An 18240-nucleotide genomic window follows, 5' to 3' on the forward strand; every position below is an offset into this window, starting at 1 on the left:
TTCACGTGTATTACATTTGAGGACTTAGAGTACCTGAAGAGAAAAGAAATAAACAGTAAGTCATGGCCTAAACACGCTGTTTCTGAGCTGTTTTTCAAATTTATGCCCTCAAATCATTTTCTAAACACAATTCTGTAAATAAACTCACTAATTTTTATCATCAATTGAGGCAAAATGGTTATGCAATGTAAGTTTTGAGAGATTTCTTGAACATACTTGAATATAGGGGACTTGACTCAACAGCAAGATGAAAAGACAGAAGACATAAAAATACTTAAGTTGATACCACTGCAACTCCAGGTACTAGACTGACTGAGGTGAATCAAGATAATACTTGGTAAAATTTCAAATGTAAGAAGGAAAGGCCCCTGTACTGATAAAGGCAACACTGTCACACTTTAAATCTATCTCTCGATGCATACAGCAATGCAGCAGGCACTTCAGATACATCAGTCTCTCCAAGATTCTTTTCCAGTACATTTACTTCTGCCAAGCCCTCCCCTTCCCCCAACACACAAAAATCCATTACTAAAGGGTCTAATCTCAGCTATCAGCACAGAGTGCCTTTTATGGAGCCATTAAACCATTTCTCTTGTTTACAGTGCCTGAAGAAAGATGTGAATTATGTCTGTGACAAAACAGGCGATAACATTTCTAAACTGCTATCAAAATGCAAACTGAAATACACTTAAGGACAGGGACCCTAATTCATGTTTTTGCCATTTTCCTCACTCACTATAACTTAACTGCACTCACCTGATGATTCAAACAAATTATTTATGCTATAAGTACAACAGGTAGGCATTAGTAAAAAAAAAAAAAATCTGCTTTTAAACAGTTTATTGAACAGTTCATCAAAGAGCATAAAATGCTAGTTATGTCTTAGGTGATAGTAGTGACCTAGCTGCTCTTATCAGAAAACATTTTTAAACAATCCAAGCACAACACTGTGGGTTCACGAGTCCTGAAATGCCTTATTTTTGCAACAGTTACCTTAACATTTGAATCATACATTCAGTATAGGTATTTGCTTACGTTAAGCAATGAGCTATGAAACTAAATACTTTCTCTATAGCTTTCTAGGTGGGAATGCCAGGCTTTATATGTATTTTCCAAAGAGGTTTCAAAAGTGTGCATTCAACTCATGAAACAATAGCCTTCTGCATGCTGGAAGGCATTTATTGATTATGTATTTCTAGATCATTATGATTTGAGCTTTAGACCTTTGTAGACAGCTGCACTCTGAATTTCAACAATAAGAATCAGATTAAAGACATCAGGATGCCAAAGCAGTGTGCTCTTTCAATTTTATTGTATTATATATTTTGATGAGAAGTTTTACTCGTAACTTTGAGATGCTCAGGAGTCATCAGAAGCAGGTACTCGACACAGCTGACCATTCATTCATACTCCAGAGGTTATTGTGCTGCAGCTGGATGAGGTATGCAGGCTTGTATACTAACAGAACCTGAAATAAAAACATCATGTAGGAGAGGTGACAGATGAAGAGAGCTGGGACAGTAAAGGCTGGTAATCAAGAATTGCCATCTAAACTGTTCCCAATGATTTTGAGTAAAAAGCCTATAAATACCTAAGACTGCTACAGCTGAAGACAGAAGTGACTGCAAGCATGGACGACTGAGGCAAGATCTGCAGTTGATTTCACCCTACATGATCTTGCAAAAAAACGTTTTGTTTCTGACCACTGCAACAGCTGCAGCAATGAGCAAGACTTGAAGGCTGTGGACTGATTTAAAAATGGCTGAAGAGATTACATCTACACAGACTCCACCAGGTTCTTCAACCATTTATCTGTCAAAGTCATCTCTATCAGATCTTAGCTGAGCTTGAGTCAACTGGATTTCATTTAGGTCCTGCTCTCTGCCAGATATTGGAAGAAGTTGGTGACAAATTGGATATCTGACACACAGATATGCATCATCACCGTGGTTTCAGAAACTATCCTGGCAGTTTATAGAAAAGCTGAACATAGACAAGAGACTTGAACTCTCACTGCCTTACAAATGAAAGCTGCTAGCAAGTGAAGGGAGGGTGGGGATGGGAGGAATCTATGCATTCCTGTCAAGTATCTTTTTGAAGAAATACATGACCTTGATATTATTCTCCATTTTACAGTTGCATCTAGAAAACTAGAACTCCTTCAAGATCCAGAATTTAGACCTAAAAAGAGCTGGGCTCCATCTAGACTCACCAAGTAGTGACCGCTCACCTGAAACAGTCTGCATGTTTGTTTGGGTACTGTTGCGTGCACACAGAGTCAAGTGAAAGTAAGCATACTGAATGTGCAAGCATGCCTCTGCAATGATACATTACATATGGCCAAAATATGTGTAATACTGCAATAAAGAGCAGAAAGATTTTTCCTCTTCAAATGGATATGTATAACTGGGGAGAAAATGGGTAAGTAGCATGCAGAAGAAAGTAGCAACTCATAAATGTGTGAAAAAGCATTCAATAAAAAGCTAGTTCTTTCTTATGTGGTAATCTGACTTTAAGTCCAGAAAAGAAAATCTCTGGACAGCCCTTAACACAGAGAATGCTCTGCCACCCCTTGTCTCAGGGCTTTTTCCCAGAAAGTGGGACTTCATCACTGGGCAGCACTTGGCAAAACTATTATATATGATTCCATCAATTCAGTCTTCGCCTTGGCTTCAGATCAGATCCTTCCAGCCCCTACTAGCTCAAAAGATAGAAACAGCATGGGACCTCATTTTTTGGAAGCTAGTTCTGAATGATGAGCCCAAGCACCAGCTTTCAAAGCCAACTGGCAAGAACAGAATACGTGGGCAAGATGGATCTATTTGAGAACCTTGTTTAACAAAAAGAAAATACCAGCTTTGAAGTAATCTGTCACCTTTACTGGAAAATATGCAACTACAAATGCACTTTAATAACAGTTAGAACTCATGCTGCAAAATGAAGCAAATTGCTTATTTTCTCTTCCAAACTAAAGCTTACAATATTGTACACGTCAATTAATGGTCTATTTGAATCGCATGAACGCTACGCAATACTATAGCCTTTACAATCCTTAGGGGGTGGGAAAGGATGTGGGGGGAAGGTAAAGAAAAAAAGACAGCCCAAAATTGTGGGATTTTTTCCTCAAAGCCTACATGGAATGTTCTCAGATGACATGGTATGAGAATAGAAAAAAAAAATTATTTTGAATTTGACTTAGGAAAAGGTAGCAAGTAGGTGAAAACAAACTGCAGCAAAAGCTGGAATTTATTTTTGTTTACTAACAAGGAGCTGCAAGATGGAAAATAACAGCCCATTTTCCTACAATTGATATTGGAAAATTCTGGACATTAAGATCTACAGTAATGCATCCATCTTAGACAGCACTGTTTGCTAAAATAACTTGCTCTTGCTTTGGAGTGAGGTTTTTTTCTTTCCTAATTTTTTAAGCAAAAAAGCATTACAGATTAATTACTAAAAGAAAAAAAATGCATCGATGAAACTCAATTCTAAATTAATCTAATCAACTGTTCATCTCTAGATTATGTTAATTCTCTATATTCAACATAATTTTCCCTATTCTGACTATGATCTGGCATTAACATGAAGTCTTTGAGATTAGCACCTGAGACCAAAAAAGTGTTAAAATAGAAAACAGAGAAGAGTTCACTGCACCTATAGCGCACCAAGTTTGCATCAGTATCCATCACGCAGGTTATACAAGGGCATTTATACACAGGGAAAAGGTGACCAACAAAAACAACACTAAAATGCAGGCATATGCCATTTCCCTGCAGGACACCTTATTTGACAATTAAACATTATGGTCCTGCCCCTGTTCAGCAAAGAAATTCTTCTAGGACCTACTTCACAAAGGAAAGTAAGTGTCATTCTTTAACTGGAATTTTCTACAGCTTGTGTGCTAAGACACTAAAAAATTCTGCCAGTATAGCTATTTCTGGGCAGCTAACCCAAGACCCTCTTGCCATGACAGATGTAGCCTCCCCTGAGAGGTGGAGGGGTTCCCAGTTAGTGTGGGAGAGGAAGCACAATATTAGAGGTTGTACCCATTCCGCTTAATAATTAGTTCACTTCTATAACTCCTCGCTTTTAGTGCAAGATATCCGTGATTTGCTTGTCTGTGCAGTTGTAATTTCTGAAATGCTCATTAGTTACTGAGGGTACACCTGCAGCCTTCTGACACTAGAAATCCTGAAGGCACCACTGAGATGATTCAGATATTTGTACCCACTGGGCTTCTCATTTCAAAGGACCACGTCTGTCAAAAATTTCATAGTATATTCACTGAATATATTCAGTGTAACAACATGTAAAAAGCCCACCCAAAAGGGTAAGCCACCAGACTGGGGGGTAGGGGGAGTAACTTTCAGTAAATATCAATAAAAGATAAATTACTTACTAAAATGCAAAGGTAGAGCAATTCCAAGGCAAACTTTTCTAGACGTTTCTAGTAAATACCTAGGTAAGGCACTACAGGTCCTTTGTCATAAACTGACAGTGTATTTGGGCAGCTGCTACCCAGCTGAACCGTCACACAGTATTAGAAAACTGTCTCTACTCTTCTACCCCCAAGCATGGAACATTTTGGCACAATTTTGGTTAGCTGATCCTTCTTTGCTTCTATCCCCAAAAGATTTCCACTTTCCCATTAAGAATTGTCTGGAAGGTATTTTCAGGCAGCAGGAGCTGCAGTTACCAACACAGTTTCTCAGCCTCCAAAAGAAGCAATCCCACAGAAATGCTGTCACAGGCACTGTTTTATTCCGATTTATGTCCCCTTCCTGCAGTGCTCTCCTTCCTTTCCAGACAATTTACCTGTCCAGCTGTAGGAGACTCACAGCTGCAGGCAGTCGAGTGGAAAGTGCTGCCAGAGGGTCTCTGCCTCCTAGCAAGTACCTCCAGGGTAAAAGTGAACCTGCTGACAAATACTTCGGACACTGGATTACTGGGAAGAATACAAGGAAATTTGCAGAACATTGGTGGGAGGGAGAAGGGAAGGATTAAGCTCGGAGGAGTGAACTGGTTCACTTTGATGTCTGAGGAGAGCAGGTGAAGCAGGACGAAGAGCTCTCCCTGCCCCCAAAATAAACAGAGGCTTAGGGCTCTCTGGAGGAGGAAGCAGTAACCTAATAAAATTAAACCAGCTGGGTTCTGTAGCAATTGAACTAAAACACGTGGATAGCTGAAGATGATTATAGGGAGGGGGAAAAAATTCCAAAGAATTTTTAATCCCTCTACATTGCGTCTGCTACCTCCATGTCCACACAGAGAAACGGGGCTGCTCTTCACCTGCATTTGCTTTGTTAAAATCCGGGGAGGAGATCGGGGCATTTGTTCCTACAGTTACTGATAATGTATCTGGCTCCAAAGGCTCCCAGGCACAGTGCAAAAAGAGGCAATCCACCTTTAGAGCTTCTGCTAAAGAGGAAGTTCTTAATGTAAAATCAAGCCTGGGAGAAAACTTAAATTGTATTCCTACCTGGGAATTATCAATAAAGTGAAATGCAAAGAGAAGAGCTGGCCACTATATCAGGGTCTGTGTGCTTTTCTGAGGACAGGATCTCCATTTGCAGCAATTTTCAAAATTTAATTTAAATTGTGAGATGTAATGGCTAAGCATTGCGTAGTTTCCATTACTAAAATATCCAATAATATCCCAGCATTTTACATACACATGCATGCACACTTTCCACTTCAGGTAACTCTGCAGTCTGACATTTCAAGTCTGGATTTAAATAGTTTTGTAGAAATAAAATTATGGAGAAAACTCTGGAAACTATAACAAGCATTTTTACCAAACATAACAATAAACTCTAAAATGAACAATTTTGTATTTTCTATTTATTGTTTTAAAGGTATCATCACCTTGATATTTAGGAAAGATGCTCACAGCAGAAAACAAACAGGAACTGATTCTGCCTCATTTCGCCTCTTACGGAAAAGTTTCAAGTTACATCAATACAATTATTATCTTTGTTGTTCTTTTCTGATGTATTCATGCAAAGAGCTAACAGCCATCTATACATGAGAGGGCCATTGATCTTGTTCTTGCAGCTGGACAAAATGTGAAAGAAACTGGATTTAATTGCTGGTTCTGCCATAATCCAAACAACCAGTGTCAGAAGGTTGATTCTAGTTTGAAGTAGCTCAGCCTCAGGAGCCTACCCTTAGAGACCCATAACTGATGTGTCAGTTTGTGTCCCTATAAAAACAGGAATATCCTCATAATACAAGAGCATCCTAATAAAAGATTATCCTTAAGGATAATCATGCCTGTCAGATAACTACTCAAGTATATGCAAAAATAAGAGAAAACAATAAATAATGAAATTAACTCCACACTGAGTGCTCTCTAGCATGAATTAAAGAACCAATTTAAAATATTATTTACAATTTGTTTTTATTTTAGCAGTTTTCAATGCTAGGCACTAAAACTGAACAAAACCGCATTTTGAGATTATTTTTAACTCAATTTTGCCTTTAGCAATAAGTACAAATTCATAAAACAACACTAACACTAACTCAGGGTAGCTAATGGGATGTTTGTTTACTTCATGTGGAGAAAGGGACTGTCACCACTCTAAATACATGTGCCCTCCATGCTTCAATGTTCAATTTTCACAAATGTTCACCAGTAATAACTCTAACAGATCGCTTTTACAAATCATTCAAGCAAGGCTGAAGTCTAATTCTCTACTTCACTACTGCAAAACCTGCAGTCTCCAGTGGAAAAGGTGCGGGCCACTGAAATAAGTCAACAGTAAAATTCAGCTCACAATTTTTATCACTGATTCAACAGGGAACAAAGAAGCCATTGTCAGAAGTGGTTACATCTGGGAACATAAAGTCAAGACTATATTTAAGTAGGCCGATTTTCAAAGACTCTTAGCAAAGTGCTCTTTCTGGAGCCAGTGGAATTGTGACCACCTGCAACCAGGTGCTCGTGCTCAGCACGGATATTTAAGGCTTCTGCTGCTACTTAAAGCATTCCTAATGTATGTGAGACTCTCTAAACACACATTACCAATACACTTGCTGATGCTTTCTGAAGCCAAGCATTCCTAAAGTTTTATGATTATTTTATAAGTGCATACAATCAGTAAGACTGACAACTACACGTTGTGTTTCCTGTATGCATGTATGCATATATATCTATTCACGCACACACACTGACTATACAGACTTGTCCTAATCCAGCTCCTAAATTCTAATGCAAAATGCTTGAAACTTTTTGTATTTACAGAATACTGACACTTTAAAAAGTCCTTGCTGTCTCCATTTCTCTTATTGTTTTGGCCATATGAAAATTTTAACAGATTGTTAGTAAGGAAACATTGCATTCAGTTACAGCATGAAGACAGAGTATTAAAAAAGAACTGTTTATCTTTTCTTGGTATACATTATAAGCAGAAAGGAAACAGCCTTTGAGCAAAGAGGATCAAATTAGCAAGACTGAGAATTGTTTTTGCACATGTAATTTTTCAAATGTCCTTGATGACGACTCATAATATATAAATTCAAAGACAAAACCTGGCCAGTCAGTAACCTTCCTATTCGGTGACTGCAGGACTCGGCAGTAAATGTCACTGCTAGAAAATATTTCACTACATTAACTTACTGGCAACCACATTTGCTGAATAAGTTCATAAACAGCTACAGGAAAAAAGACAACCAGAAATAAAGCTGCTAATGATTCACTCTTTTCTAACATGCATAATCCTCAGCTTACAGAAGAAATAGATATGTAAGACTAAAGATATCCTTTACCAAGACAGTTCACTTCTCCATTCACCTCATCAAGGTCATACTAGAATCCAGGAACTGGTAAGAGTAATGTCTTGAAGACAAAGAGAATGAAGAATAAGTGAAAGGAAAAGAAAAGAATCCTTCTCAGGGAAAGACAAGCACACGCCTTGATAAAATAATCAGTTTTCCATTTACAAGTTTAAGCTAGGTTTAGCTTAAACATTCCTAAAAAAAACACTGATGAATTCTAAATTTCAAAAGAATTAATAAATATAATCATTTTTGCACATTTATCAGCTTATAAATGGCTTCACTGTAACTACTTCCTAGTACTGAAAGGCACAGGACCAAAACAAAAGGACTTAGAACCTGAAACAAGGGCTATTTTTCCTGTAAGCTTACAGAGGGCTACCTCTGTCCTACATGACACAAATGTGCGTTAAGCATGTCAGTGCTTAACTGACGTCTTGAGGAGTTTCACCCTCTCCTCCTTTTTTTAACTGCTATGTCCCTTGAAAACTTCACAGCACTCTGTAGGAGAGCCTGATTTCTATCTCCAGTTGCTGAGGCAGCAAGCAGAAATAAAAAGATAAAAAAATGATACAGACCGCAAACCCATTTTATGTAAAGAAACATATGTGATATATAGAAGTGGATGAACTCAGCTTGCAGACTGCCTCCTTATTTTAGACCATTCCAGAGCTTATAGATTTTCAAATCAGTATTTACACTGCTCTTGAAATACAAAACTCATTTTGCAAAAACACTGCATGGAAAGGAGCTTTAGGAGAATAAGCGTTTTGTATCAAAATAGAATCACAAAGACCCTTCAGTCTGCCTTGCTTGGTTTCAGTGTGAAAATACAGCTAAAAGAAGTTTATGCACATTTTAACACAACTGGAAGTGAAAAAATGTTCCAATACATATACATACTCCTGATGAAATTAACAACTATCTGGTTTAAAACAGAAATAATGGTAGTGTTAAGAAAATACTGCCATGACCACAAGTTACAATGTGAAGATTGCCTGTATTTCCACGGATGAGACCTTCACAGAAGGAAGGAGGGGAGGCTTCCTCAGAGAGGAAATAGAAGGTTTTTTCAAAACTGAGAATTCAACATTTTGAATAAAATATGTTTAATGTTTTTGTTTTCATGTAAACAGCCCTTAGGAAGTGACCTGACAGCCTTAAGAAATTACCATTTGAAAGGAAAAAGGTCTACATGCTTCATCTTTGATCTAGGAGACAGATTTATCACAGGACAGGATGACTGAAGTTTATTCATTAGCTGATAACCTTCACATGCAACCCAAGCCTTTAATCTGCAATAAAGCAGCAAACAAGGATGGGGCTCTAAGGAAAGGAAACTAACTCAGCTTGGATGAGCAGGGACATGGCCGTGGAAGGGCAGCGGGCAGACAGGGGCACAAAACCCCACAGGAAGAGCCCTGTCCAGATGCCTGGGCTCCCCCATACCCCACACTGCTGGAGACCATCAGCTTCAGATTGGTCCTGGGCAGTCAAACCGGTCTGCGTGACGTGTCTGCTGTCTCTGTGGATGCCCAGAGGTACCTTTCCATTAGCAATAAAATTCACATCACAGCCTGCTGGGCACTCTGAAAGAAAGCTTCTGCTTTAGAAGTGTTTAAAATCGAAAGCTATATTCTTGATGGGGGTCTTCTAATTTGTTTCACAGGGCTACTGCCACCACAAGTATTTACATAATCTGTGAGACACTACCACTACTACAATCCAGGAGAATCTTAAATTTTTGCACCTTCAAAGCTGGAAATTTAGTATAAAAATACAAGCAGATAAGCAAATAAACAGAAACTGCTTATTAAAATCAAAGCAAGCCCACAAATTCTCTCCTATTAAGATCACAAGTTAAAGGCATTACTGTCGACACTCTCCCTCATGGTAAAACTTTTTCAAGAATCAAATCTTGCAATTATGGTCACAACTATATGGCAGATTTAAATATTTCCAAAAATCTTTTGAGGAAAAAAAAAGAAAACCAAAACCCTTATTAGCACAGGCTAATGCCCATCAATGAGCTACAAAATGAGTTTTCTGAAAGACACTAAATCCTAATTTCTTTTGAATGTGAATTAAGGAAAAAAAGTAGGAAAAGAAAAAAAGAAAGTTAACAGGTGGTAACAGTTTCAGTCCGGCTTTAAACAAAGGAAACAAGTGCTCAGGGATACAATGAAAGAAGCAAGGCTATCTAAGGCAACTATGAAGGGAGATAAGGTGGTCAGCATCGACTCCTCAGTCTGACCTCTCCAGCTCTTACAACAGCAATTGCACTGGACTGGCTTTGTAAAATGCTTTTGAGATCTCCAGATAAGTGATCATTAAGAAAGCTGTGTATCTCACAGCAGAGTGATACATGCATTTCTGTACCTACTTCAAACCAGAAACAAAGATGTTAAGCAACATGCCCAAGGTCATGCAAAGCTAAAGGCAGGAACAAACCACAGAGCCCCGACTCTCACAGCCCTTAAGAAAGAATCCATCACAGTCGGGCATGCACTAAAAGAAGTAAGCAAATGTCTCTGTATCTGACAACATCTGACCTATGGAAGGAAGTAGTTTCAAGACAAGTGGCAAGAAACAAAACACAGCTGCAGCAAAAGCCCTACCAGGGAATAGCTCAGCACCAGGAATAAGTAGCACCACCTTGCAGGATATTTGTCAGACTGCCTGCTGTAGCAGCACACTTGCAGAGCTACACTCAGAGAAAAGGTTATTCCAAACACACGGACTCTAAATAAAGGCAAAATAAAATAAATAAAATAAAATAAATCTCAAAAAAAAAAAAACCTGAAAAGATGCTGGTGTGTGCAACTTGCCACAACCAAAACGCTACCAACTGTAATTTCTAGAACATTGTGCTCTACCAAGACATGACTACCAGCTGCCTATGAAGTGAATCATCACATTAAAAAAATGACTTTTTTTTTTTAGTCCACGAAAATCTTTTCTAGAAGCTGCAAAATTAAACTATTCTGCATCAAAACCAAAACCAATTCCAGTAAATATACCTCATTTTGACTTCAGCAGACCTGTCAGAACCACTAGTATTCTGGTGTTTTCTACTTTTATTGTATGCGATTTCTTCTCCAAAATATGTCAAAATAAGGGAAAATTAACCTATGTCAATTTCTCACCAGCTCTTGCCATACTAAAGCAAGCAGAAAATGCTCTTCTAATTCTGAAATTCATTTTTGAAATTTAAATCACAGAAAGAAAGAGAAGAAAATAAACAAAAAGAAGCATTTTTAAATATGGTAATGTAAAAAAAAAAAATCCTTTGTATGCTGCAAATATATAAATAAATATTAAAGCTTTTCCTCATTTAAACTGCATTTGGAATATCCTACACCATTAGTTAAAATGACAGAAGAATACAGCTACCTGAAGCCTATGTAAAGAATCTCTCTTTAACAGGCTTTTAAAGATTGAAGCAGAGCATCTAAAAAGCACATCCCTGAATAATTTAAGATTCCTGGCATCTACATTGAAAGCGCCCCTTTACTAAACCAGGAGGAACAAAAAAAGAGGTAAGAGAAAGAATAAAGGTCATGAAAGATCAGTGACAAAATTACTACTAAAAAAAGTATTTTTTTCTATCTTAAAGTTTAATCAGACGTGGAGAAGCATGGATTTTTACAGCCAGCCCTTCCCACTTACTGTCACCAGATGTGGTCTAACACTAACATTTACCCCTTGGCAGTGGTAAGGTAAGGCTGCGATGATCTCGGAAACAATACAGGAACAAAATAAACAAGAAGGAAGGAAACTGATCAAGAAGGTGAAGCACAAGACAAATCCTCATTAACAGAAACTCCGCAGCAAATAAAAGCCAAAATCTAGAATTTATCAATAATTTTAAATACATAACTAACACTTCAGGGCAAAAGAAAAAAAAAAGAAAACTGTGGAAAAGTAGATCCATGCAAATACATATTATTAAAACAAAATAAATCATGATTATACTATTAAGACACCAGGCAATCAAGTTTGGTGCCGAGTAATCCCCATTCATAACCAACTGTACCAAGGTCGCGTTACAATTCAGTGTTTTGTTGACAATACCAAGTTTTCTTTGCCAACTACATCTTTTAAACATCAGCAAATCCTACCTACTTCCTCTTGTGTCTGTCACAGAAACCATCCAAACAATGGGAGCAAGTAATCTTCACCTCAACAGCTATTGACTTCGAGCAAACTGAACACTTTATTCATTTTTGCTCCTGGAGTGGAAAGCCCTTGCTGCTCTACAGTATCTGAAAGCCTTGCCACTGATTACAACCAGTTCAGGATCTGGCTCCTCCTCAGTATATGAAAATGGACTTGAAACAATAGGAAACCTTATCTGAGGAAGTTAACACAGGTCACCCTTCTCCAAATGTGAATACTGACTCTACATGGAGGGAAAACTAGCTTAATTAGGTTTTATGAATTGGATAAGAATTAGGAAAAAGTGTCACATGCAGAATGTTGATTAAAAAAACCACACCAAAACATTCCCCTTTTTAGAGCAAACAGATTTTTTACATCTTTGCTTTACACAACTTTTCATGTTATTGTTAAAGAATAGTCATTAGGAAGTTACTTGAATATTCAGCAAACAAGTGAACTGCATTATAGAAGCAAATTCAGAAAGAGACAAAACCAACCTGCCTAAAACAGAATTTTTGGGAAAAAGCCTGTAGAAGATTCCTCACTCTTTCTGTGGAACTTTTATTTCTTGTGAAAATGAAATTGAAAAACTAAGAAAATGACACTATTTAATATGCAATTCAATATTTTTCCAGTATAATTTCAAACAAAAAAAAAATCTTTTTTATACACATTGTTGTGTCTTAGAAATCAAGAATTTCAGTGCCCAAAGAAAGTAGAAAGATACAAGAAACCAAACTGTGTTTTGTTTTTCAAATTTCAGCCAAACAAGCTAGTTGTCATCTACTTTCAATTCCACTCACTATAAATAAAATTACAAAAAGGTTCTTTGTGATATATATGCCAAGTTAAAGAATATTTAATAAAAGGTAAGAGAAAATGGGACTATGATGACAAAAAAGTAAGGCTTGAGAGTGCAGTAAGATTTACTAAGATTCTTATGGTAGGAAGGGCCCCTTTCCAGAAGTCATAAAGGAGTAACAAAACAAATTTTACTTTTAAACAGCTTAAATCTTGACATGCTGGGTCCTTAGCTAATAGAAATGTGCGTAATTCCAATAACGTCAATAATACCACATGAAGTTATGCTGGCTGTTGATCTCACCCATAATATCTAAAGCCCACACCTAACTATAAATACACATATTATGTTTGCTTTTCAAAAACTGATTGAAGTTTAATAGCAAGTCATAATTGAAATATTCATGGTCCCAAGCTAGCTTTGAAGTTAAATCCCTGAGTGGACAAAGTGGACTGTATATCTAATCTAAACTAAATGTTTCCCCTAGTTACTAATACTAGTGCAGTTTCACTAGTTAAAATCATTATTACAGAAAATAAAGGCAAAAGCCACAGCACTTTAAGGGGCATTTAATCCTGCTCAGTGCTAGGACACAGCACATGATCTTGGCATATCAGGTCCTCCACTATCTTCCACATCTTGCTTCAAGAGCTGATTTCTTCAGATCACCAAGCTGGTGATTTCTAGGCAAGGAAATTTTAACCCCACTCTTCCAAAACTGCCACTGTTACTGAAGCTTCTTAGTCTCCTTTTAATGTTTCAATTTAACATCACAACTTTCTATTTAACAACACAGATCTGTCTCGGCTTTAAAGCCCCTTTCTCAAGCAATGAAGCTATAAATAAAATGTCATTATTTTTCTACCTGGACAGCAGATTGTAACTGTTTCACTGGAACACTTCAGTTTTCTTTACACACTTTGCACATCACATACACACCCCTATCTATACCCAGCTCCATAAATGAAATTTCTGTAGCAAAGCACTGTTTAGTTTAGATGCCTTTAAACTAAAGTGGCTGTGACCCCCTTCATTGGTATACACATCTGTCCTTCTTCATTTTTGCCTCAATTAAATGTATTAAACACTAAATCTATGACAGCTTGTCTATTCTCTACCATGTAAAAATAAGAATAAAAATTAAAATAAATAAAATAAATTTAAGTAGATTTAAAAAAAAGGAAATCAAGTGCTTCTGCCAGACTGCTACCAGTAATGAGCTCAATACTGCACAGTTATAGACTATATAGAGCAAGTCATTATAAAGGAGTTTGAAGGCAGGCTTGGAAAACAGTTCTAGAGAAAACAGTCACAATTGTGCTACTTCTGCAGCAGTAATTTCCCCATGGCTTTGGTTATGTTGATCTCCGTTCCTGTTTTGCAGAGCCCACAGCCACATACATTATATCCGAGTATATGTCTGAAACTCCATAACCTTTGCCAGAGTAACTCTCCAGGAAGCTCTCCTGACCTTTACTTAAGATAAAGAAACCAACTGAAATGAAGAAATAAATGTTCCTTTGATAATACTGTGTAAGCTGTGGCTAAGGAACTTTGAAACACAACAGCATTAATAAAATAGCCATATTAGGAGAATTTCTTTATCACCAAAAGCAGTGGCCAGCTTCAATAGGGCTTTTCATAGCCCACAAATTATTTTCCAAGAATCATTGACTTGTTGTGTAACGATAATTGTGGGTTAATAGAAGCCCCAGTTGAACTTTGTACTCTTACACAAAGGCATATGCATGAATGACTATATTTGGACACAGATCCATATGTAAAGTAACATATCTGATTTTCAATGTATAGATTGTTCTCTCTTTTGTGTTATAATTTAATTTAAAAAAAAAAGTCTTTGAAGACAGAGGTAAAAAAAAAACCACCTCTCTTATAAAAGGAAATTTTCAAAGTTTAAAAGTGACCACGATTGTTGGTTAGCATATGTACAGGAACTTTGAGAGAAAAACTAATTTAAATTGTTGCTGTGCAGGGATACTATCCTGCACAGCAACAATTCCAGGGGATTAAAAAAAAGTGGGCTTTTTTTTGCCTCACAAAATGCTGTTATGAATACTCTTAATGAATTCTTCTTAAAACAGCTACTTAATAACTGGAAAAATAATCTAAAATATTTACAGGAAAATTCAGTAAGTATGTTTTTTTTTTTGTTTAAAGACAATTTAAATGCAATTCTTCCTAATCTCTCTATATTAATCTTAATATTTCAGTATATGAATGCTGTGTTTAACAGCTATCTGGTTTAGTGAACTGCAGTAATTCACTCCAATAGGATAAACTATTTAAGTTATTTAGCAAAATGGAAAAGCTACCATGTGCTCTGCTACAATCAGCAGACACTGTTTAGAACAGACCTCTGATGACGGGGAGAAGCCTTACCATGAAGAACAAAACTACAAAAGGAAGCTCCAAGAAGCCTGTAACTGTCAGATGTTTCTGATGCTATGCCCTTGCAACCACCCAATACCACAGAACATCAGGTACAGCAAAATGGAGCCAGCATTTAACAGAATAGGAGCATTTTAATAGGTAAAGGCAAGACTTGAGGAGTACAGGCTGATAAAAATAAGTTTAGACTCTTGTTAAGTAAGTAGAAAACAATGCAAAGCACCCAGCTTAACAAAATTCCTGTTTTCAGAGATTAACTCAAAGGAAAATACTGTTTGAGCAAGAAAACGCCACATGCTAAGACAACTTTAGAATGCTTCAGCTGTGGCTGTATTTGACTGATTACCTGGAGAATTTTATTTATTCATTCATACACAAAATGTGTTGAGCAGCCACACTTCTGCTCAGCAGAGATGCATCCTCCGTCCCACAGTATCTGATCTGTACCGGCTAAAAAGCTCCTCTGCACACTCTACAGACAAAGAAACTCCTTCCACCTCCACAGCCTAAGTTTTTCCGTGCTTTCCTGGGGCTATGGGTGGAAATGACAGGGAAGGGCCCCGTGCTAAAGGTTATACCTTCAGCCCAAAGAAGTTCTTTTGGCTGCATATCAAAATGCCACTTGCTTTATCTACTCATCACACTGATGTCACCGATCAGCAAAAGGAGCTATCACATGACCACAGATGACAAAATAAATAACAAATACAAAGATGTAGATATAAATATACAAATATGTATATTTCAAGAAAGTGATGATTTGTAGTATACTTACAACTTTCAGCCTGATAGTCTGGCACAAACTGCTCATCATTGTCAGGTACCTGAGCTGAAGAAAGTAAAACAAAAACAAAACAAACAAAAACCAAGAATTAAAATAAGCCATTAAAGCATAAATAAAGACTCTTGTGCTTAATTTAAAGCACAGTCAAATTTAAAATTATGATTTTTTGTTTCTTCATTGTTGGGTATGAAAATCAGGCAAGCGCATCATTTTAATATCAGAGAAGCCCTGGGGTGAAGCTGTGTGGTGCAGCATGAGTCCAGAGAAGTCCCGGCACAGAACAACAGGAATGGGAGGACGTGGGGACTCACTGGCCCTGCCTCGCTCCCTGTACCAGGAGCTGGACTTACCAAGACACTGGTAAAACTCCTCAGTGCTTATTTTCAAAATATCTGCACATCAAGTCCACATAAATCAAATCCCACTGATTAACACCAATGCTTCTTTAACCTGAAACTATCACACCTTTGGCTTACTTAAAAGAGATTCCAATTCTTCGTGGCAGTCAGCCAGCACAGTAGGGATTTTCTGTTATTGTTTTAAATATTCAAAAAGAATTATTTTAACAGACCACAAAATTCCTGGTTCAATGACAACATTTCAGACATCAAAAAAGATTTACTTAAAACAAAAATCACAATTAACATCCATTTGCCTTTTGTAAGATCGTCTTTGCTTTTAGGAAACTTCCACACAAACCTGAGCTATTAAATACAATCATTTCACGGTCTGCTGATAGATAATTTTGCTCCTCTGGTACCACATTTCCTTTTCGTTGTATATCTAAGACATTATCCATCTCTCAAACTGTGTGGTAAACTCATTTAAACCATTTAAGCTGAAATAGCACTAAAGGTTTATTATAGATGAATACATCCAAATAACTGCAGAACATTACACAGAAGCGGCGTCCTCGGAGCATGACTGTTTCTGGTATACCAAGAGAGGTCCAGCTTATCTTCTCTTAACTTCCTCATCTTTTCCTCAACATCCACTCTAACTGGAATCGCCACAGCAAAGCTGTGTAAAATTCTCGTTTAAAAATACTTTCCACAGTTCTTGTCCAAAGACAAGCAAATAATTCATACAATCTTAATTAAAAGTTAACATCTGCCATGATCTGGTTACACAATAAGATTTGAAAGGTAAATGCTGCTTATATAATCTTTTATCGAAACTGTGGCTATCAAATGTACTCAAATACATTAGTTGATAAAATGTGACTTTCGTGCCCTTCAGAACACTTTCTAGTATAGGAAATGCATATTTCCCATTATATATGTGCAATTTCTACTAGTTTTTATATAATTCGTTTGAATTAAAAAGATATATTTAATTAAAATTACTCACAATTATTTTGAATGTGCATTACAGTGCTCTTCATGGACCAGATCTCCACTCCTTTACTCAGGAAATATTTCTAATGACTTAACTGGAAGTTTTTTTCCTGGGTAAAGAGTTCAGAATCAGGCTCATAATACTGAATAATTATTTGCTCTGGGTTTTAAAATAAAATTAAAATCCTACTGTCTTAATTGCAGCAAATACCCCTTAAAAACAAATGACCTTGGAAATGTGCAACTACATATTTGAAAAGAAGTGTGAGATAAATACACTAAGTGTAATTAGTCTTACTTTGAAAAAAAAAGCATAGCTACTGTTGCTTTGTTGTTCGGGTTTCTAATTTAAAAAAAACTGAACAAAATCAAACCTGACAGTAACTCATCCTTTTATAATAAACCAGTATCTCTGAGGACATATTGGCTCCTTGAAGTTTGAAATTGTATAAAACACTACCAACCCAAATATACCCAGTATTTTGATGTATTCAATTTCTCTTTCTTCTAGAGAAACCACACAAGTTTTACCAAGAATGAACTCAGGGACAGAATGAGCCCCAATACTAACACTCCACAATTTCTGACATTTCACGCAATTGACTACACATGAATGTTTGGCATTTTCCTTACAAAAATGCCAACTATTTGATTGTCACAGAAAAAATCTGATTATGAAATCAAAGTCTTCTACTTAGAAATCAGTACCTAAGATTTCTAATAAGTCCACTTGTTTTTGAAGCATCTGTGAGTATATTCAGAGTTAAAGTAATTGAATCAAGTAACTTGTTTACAGAAGACACATCCCACACATTTTTCTTAAGCCACACATCATTTTCAAATGCAGCAGGGAGACTAGCAGAATTAATTTTTTAACATGCACCTGTATTTCATACATACATGTATATGTAGATATATATATATAAATTTGTGAATCTAGGATATCTTTAAAAGCCTCAAAGAAAACAAAA

The 18240-nt window shown here is 36.8% G+C and overlaps 1 protein-coding gene across 1 annotated transcript in view; it reads right to left on the reverse strand.

The window, feature by feature from the left end:
• ETV1 (ETS variant transcription factor 1) overlaps positions 1-18240 on the reverse strand; it is a 65920-nt gene that overhangs the window by 36585 nt on the left and 11095 nt on the right. Inside the window, 1 exon segment of the mRNA XM_030966856.1 lies at positions 15924-15977. Coding sequence (XP_030822716.1) covers positions 15924-15977 — 54 coding nt within the window.

The sequence above is a fragment of the Camarhynchus parvulus genome, chromosome 2 (genome assembly GCF_901933205.1).
Source record: "Camarhynchus parvulus chromosome 2, STF_HiC, whole genome shotgun sequence".
In the NCBI taxonomy this organism is placed as follows: domain Eukaryota; kingdom Metazoa; phylum Chordata; class Aves; order Passeriformes; family Thraupidae; genus Camarhynchus; species Camarhynchus parvulus.